This window comes from Peromyscus californicus, unplaced genomic scaffold (assembly GCF_007827085.1).
Source record: "Peromyscus californicus insignis strain IS unplaced genomic scaffold, ASM782708v3 Scaffold_3__1_contigs__length_106647218, whole genome shotgun sequence".
NCBI lineage: Eukaryota > Metazoa > Chordata > Mammalia > Rodentia > Cricetidae > Peromyscus > Peromyscus californicus.
In genome coordinates, this window is record NW_026294551.1 from 40,738,900 (window position 1) to 40,744,212 (window position 5,313).

At 47.2% G+C, this 5,313-nt stretch overlaps 1 protein-coding gene across 1 annotated transcript; it reads right to left on the minus strand.

The window, feature by feature from the left end:
* Positions 1-397: 397 nt before the first annotated feature.
* LOC128121938 (C-C motif chemokine 2-like) lies at positions 398-2,266 on the minus strand. Its single transcript, XM_052757035.1, has 3 exons — positions 2,130-2,266; positions 1,274-1,391; positions 398-937 (listed from the first exon to the last, which is right to left on the minus strand). The coding sequence occupies exons 1-3, from the start codon at positions 2,206-2,208 to the stop codon at positions 703-705; spliced, it is 432 nt and encodes a 143-aa protein (XP_052612995.1). The 5' UTR covers positions 2,209-2,266; the 3' UTR covers positions 398-702.
* Positions 2,267-5,313: the final 3,047 nt, after the last annotated feature.

A 5,313-nucleotide genomic window follows, 5' to 3' on the forward strand; every position in this document is an offset into this window, starting at 1 on the left:
ATGAAGCCTTAACATAACCTTCTCGTAGAAGACGGCTAAGTGTCCCCTCCATTCTCCACTGCCTGTATTGACTATCCAGTTAGGGAATCAATTGGAGAGTTACAGATAGAAGTGATATATCCCAGTTAAAGAGTGATTGAACACATGACTTGAAGGACTGGGGCTTTTGTCAAGCAGGTGACTGAGAAGCAATACTGGGGACTAGAGCAATGGTACTAGCATGCCTGCTTGGGCCCATTTTAAAGAGTCTATGACACTCAAATGAGACCATCCGGTACAAAAGACTGAGCCGTTCATTCTCCCATCCCTCCACAATATGTGTCCCACATGTGCTCTCCTCCAAGCTTATGTACCCTTAGTTTTGCAGTTTCCCTCAAGGAAACATCCAAAGTCAGACTGTGTACAAAAAAATAATTTATTTCTCTTAATAATCAGAAATGTCTATTTTCATAATAATATTTTAAACAATGCCTAGGAATCTCAAACACAAAGTTTTTCCATTCATCTTCACAAAATTCATCTCTCATAACATTTAAGGTATAGCACTGAGGTTCACAGTGGAAAGGAAAACAATGAAACCACATCTTGCATGAGAAATCCTAGTATTCAGGGAAGGGGATATCAAAACGTCAATAAGTTAAATATGTTTAACATTACTTAAGGCATCACATTCCAAGTCACACTAGTTCACTATCATACTGGTCACTCTTTAGAAATTCTTGAGCGTGCTGTGGGAAAGGTCATAGTAGATGCATTAACTGCAGGTCGGTGGGTCAAGTTAGCATTCAAAGGTGCCGAAGATCTCACAGTAGGTGCAATTTTAGATACGGTTGTAGTTTCTGATCTCGCTTGGTTCTGGTCCAGTTTTCTCGTGTACGTCTGGACCCAGTCCTGCTTGGGGTCAGCACAGATCTCTCTCTTGAGCTTGGTGATGAAACTGTGGAAAGAGAGAAGACATGGTCAGATGAAGTTCAATGGCTGGATGTGGAGAGAATATGTAAGGCTAAAGAGGGAAGTCAGGGAGAAAAGGGAACTCAGGGTGACCTGCTCCTCCTGCAGGTTTTCTAGGACAAACTCATGAAATTTGAATGCCCTGAACAGCATCCGTATAGACAGTGTTGTTGGGAATGGTTTTTTGCTCCTTGGCCTCCATTTTACCATTGGGAATCACTTGATATTGGGTCTGAGTGTGTGGCTGACTGTAAGTCCATGGGGACCACCCCTTGCTCTTGAGGAAGGACTTTGGACCAGGGAGGGCTGTGATGTAACTCACATCACAGCTTCTCTGGGACACTTGCTGTTGGTGATTCTCTTGTAGCTCTCCAGCCTCTTCTCTGGGATCTTCTTGCTGGTGAACGTGTAGCAGCAGGTGAGTGGGGCATTAACTGCATCTGGAGAATAAACCAGAAAGGGGAAGCAATTAGGACAAGATAGATGCTTCTGACCTCAGAGAAGAGAAGGGCCACGAGGAGAAGGCAGCTTCAGCAGCAGTGGATGTAAACCCCGATACATCCATTGGAGCTGGGATGTGATCACTGACACACTGACTCAGGGATTTGTGTTTTAAAGTAAATTCACACTCTTGGATGAAGGGATGTCATTAAAACTAGGTGACTCTGGGGACTGTCATTAGGAACAGCTAAGAAGTCAAATTACCAGAGTCTAAGAAAATGACCTGGGGACCTTACTCTATGCTTATACTGAAGCCTATATCTGGTCCTGACTATCTGTAGCATCAACCCCCTCTGCTAAGCTGCTATTCCTGGAAGCTGGACTGGGTGAAACAGAGATCTCGGGTCTTTTCCCTTTCCCTCCTCTATCTGGAGAAGCACATCAACCTAAGCCTCTCTTTGGTCCCCCAGGTTCTCTAATACTGAGGAAAGTAGTGGGAGCAGGAACCGCATAACGATGTGATTCCAGATTTAGATCTTAAAAGAATTAAAACTCTAGTTCAGGCTCTTCCCAGAAGAAACTGCATAATTGGGTTGGCTCTTGGCCCTTCTCTCAGCTGCCTTGCCTCAGGAAAAGAAAAAGGACCTGTTCAGGTGACACCACACTACGATGGCCCACGACAAGACAATCCAAAACGGGGGTAACACGCTGTGAGGAGAAGAAAGCTGGGGTCTCACCTGGCTGAGCCAGTACGTGGAGGCTGCAGGCAGCCGCTGTGAACAGCAGGCACAGAAGCGATGTGGCAGAGACCTGCATGGTAGAGGAAGAGAGAGTTGGCTTCAGAGAGAATTAATTGGCAGGTTCTGGGTTGGCCTCAGGCTCTCTGCTCTTCTGGCAGCTCTGCCGCAGCCTTTTATTGTAAGCCAAGGGGTGGAGTCAGGCAGAGGGCCTGGTCCCCAGGGACAGCGTCATCTTCGTCATCCTCGTCAGTGAGTGAGGAAAAGTGGAAAGAAAGTTGGATCTGCTGAGTAAGTGCAGAGCCCTAGGAGGTTTCCAGGAAGTAAAAGAGAGAAGTTGCACTTGGAATTTGTGACTTTTTCCAGCCACTGCTGGGGGTGAGTGAAGAAGGGAGGGGAAAAGAGGGAAGGAATGGGGAGCAGTCACACTAGCCTGACCACAAGTGTGATGGAGTGGACCTGCTTTCACTGAAATAAAGGGAAGTGGGCAAGGAAGATAAGGTCCCAAGGGAGATGAAGCATATCCCTGCTTGCCCCAAGGGACCTTGGAGCTGGGAAAGGACCCCAATAAGTCCACCAAGTCCTTGATTAACATTTTTTGTTGAATAGGGCATTCACTCCCCTTGGTGGTTCCCAGATACGTGGCAGAGCTTAAGAGCTTTGTAACGTTGAAATGAATTGTCTGAGTTGTAAGATTCCAGACCTGGAAAGCCATTCAAATCAGCTGATGCTGCAGAAGAGATTTCCATGTAAAACCCATGCAGTACTTAGTCTGTGCCAGGAATGTTTGGAACCCTTCACAATGCAAAGTCTCCAAATTCCCCAGCTCCAGTTAAGGAGGTATTGCTAATCCCCATTATACAGATCAGGCAGCGGAGGCCCAGAAGGGTTGTAGGTAACTGCCCTGGGATCCTCTGGAATGGGAGCCAGGTAGCTCCAATCTGAGCTATCATCATGTTCCATATTCTCTCTGTGCTCAAACTAACAGCTAACGGGCCGTGGAGAAAGATTCCTGGTGCTTATGTCACTATGAACTAGGAGCCTGTGGTCAGTATTTATTACTCATGGTAGCGCTCCTCCCCGCTTTCTTCTGGATTTCCAGGGACCATGAGTAAGCTGAGGAGCCATATTGGGAAATGGAATGTCTGGCTTTACTCAGCTTTTCAGGCTTAGATTTCTCCAGAAACAGTAGGACCAGAGCAAGAAAATCTGAAAGTCCTCAGAACTAATTTCAGACAATTCTTTTACAAAAATAGTAGAGTTCTCATAGGCATGCCAGCGACTGAGCAGACTCTACCACTCGCTTGTCTTGATTCCCTCATCCCACTACAGTAGCCTCTGAGTCTTGCCTGGTGGACAGGGATGGACCTAGGACTCCTCTTTCGTAGAGCGTCACAGAGACAATGCTATAAAGAAGTGAAGGTTCTTGGAAGAAAGCAGTCCACCAGTTACTGTATTTGTATAATAAATAAGCATTATTAAACAAACAACTGTATTTAGTTCACAGTAAGTGGTCATTGGCAGCATTAGGATGGCTCCTGGGAGCCAGACAGAATTAGCTGTCAAAAAAACCTAATTACTGGTAGGTAACACAGGTGATACAGTGGGCTGATGCTCTCATCCAGGACACACTGATTCCAGAATCCCTGCCCCTGGACATGAGGTCTAATGTCTCATGAAGGATGTTCATTTCCTAGAGAATCTAGAGCAGGTATTCTATGGGGAGAACATTCTAGACTCCTTGGCAGAATTAGAAATAGGCAGGACAAAGAGAGGACAGGCCACTCGTGTGCCGCTTCGCTGTACCTCTGGGGACCTTCTTTTTATTCTACTGTGCCATCCATCATCCTGCTAGGCACTCTCCTCCTCCCCAGCTGATGTCCAAACCCTTCTGAGTTTGGCTCAGTCCTTTCCCTGTGGACTCACTCAAGTCTCCTCAAATATGTGAATTATTTTAGACTAGCAGACAGTAGTTTTGCGTAGTCATGTCTTCCCAGACCCTCTCACTGTAACTTCCAAGAAGTTTTCCTGGTGTTCATAGGTGCTCATCTCTCATCTATGAGTGTGTCATCTATGGAACCTAGTCACTCCTCAGGCTTTCTGTAGCATTGACAAGTCGAGAGACGCCACTATTACTCCTAAAAACCTAAGACGCAAAAGCCCCACCCCCCAAGAATGTGTATAGTGTCACCTTCTCTTTCTTTGAGGGGAAATCTATTCCTGACTGATATACATGGACTGATATGGCCCATGGTCACAAGGGAAAGCCCTTGGCTTTGTGGAGTACTGGGACAGGCTTCTGAGCCTGGGAGGTCACTATTGGAAAGTGAATTGGCCACTGCAAGCCTCAGTTAACACAGGGGAGGAAACAGGGTGTGAATCATAAACCAAAGAAAGGAAAGTTATTGTTTAGCTCCCTCTCCCTTCACTGTCAACAAAGGATGCTCTTCCCAGCTGGTAGGTCAGAGGCAGAGTGAAAGAAGTGAGCGGAAATTCCCATTCTGAGGTAGGATTGGAAGTTCCCAGTCCCTTCGGGACAGATATTTGGCTGGAGTGTGCTCCAGATGCTGGGCTTGCCACCAAGTAGTTACCACGCAGGGCTGAGAATCTGAAATGTCTCAACACAGGCCCGGGCTGAGCTCTGGCTTGGGAGCAGCCAAGGGAAAAGCCCGGGGAAGAGTCGTAAAGGGGTGAGGATCAATATTCCAGTGGTCCCCAGCATCCAGAAGTCCTGGGCCTTCTCTTTTTTACCACCTAGATGAGCAATGGAAAGTTCCTCTCGGTGAATAATTTTCTTCCTCCACATGGCCCTTGGTCAGTGCCACACACTCCCACTCAGTGTCAGAGTGGGAGAAAGAAGAAGTGATAGTGAGCTTTCTAGAAAGATCTGAGGCCCTTCCGAGGCCCTCAGCCGGCCACTTCCACAGCTCTCTTGCTTGCTTACCCCTGATCTTCTGACCTGCACTTCCAGACGACCTCCCCTGACCCCAGGTCTTTGAGTGAGGTGCATGGTTGGTGCCTGTCTACAGCCATCCTCCAGCAGCTACCCTCCGCTCTCCCCAAATGAGCTCTCAGGTCCAGGTGGACCAGGCCCGTGTACCTAGGACTTTGAATCTGCCATCCTGTCAAGAACCATGATTTTCCATAATACAGTCCCAGAATGTCTAGTGGAAAGGGGACCTCC

Excerpts from the sequence above, each read along its gene's own strand:
- LOC128121938 (XM_052757035.1), bottom strand. The coding sequence starts at position 2,208 with ATGCAGGTCTCTGCCACATCGCTTCTGTGCCTGCTGTTCACAGCGGCT. Across the intron at positions 1,392-2,129 it reads CCACGTACTGGCTCAGCCAG|ATGCAGTTAATGCCCCACTC; the intron begins GTGAGACCCCAG and ends TTTATTCTCCAG. Across the intron at positions 938-1,273 it reads TGTCCCAGAGAAGCTGTGAT|TTTCATCACCAAGCTCAAGA; the intron begins GTGAGTTACATC and ends CTCTTTCCACAG.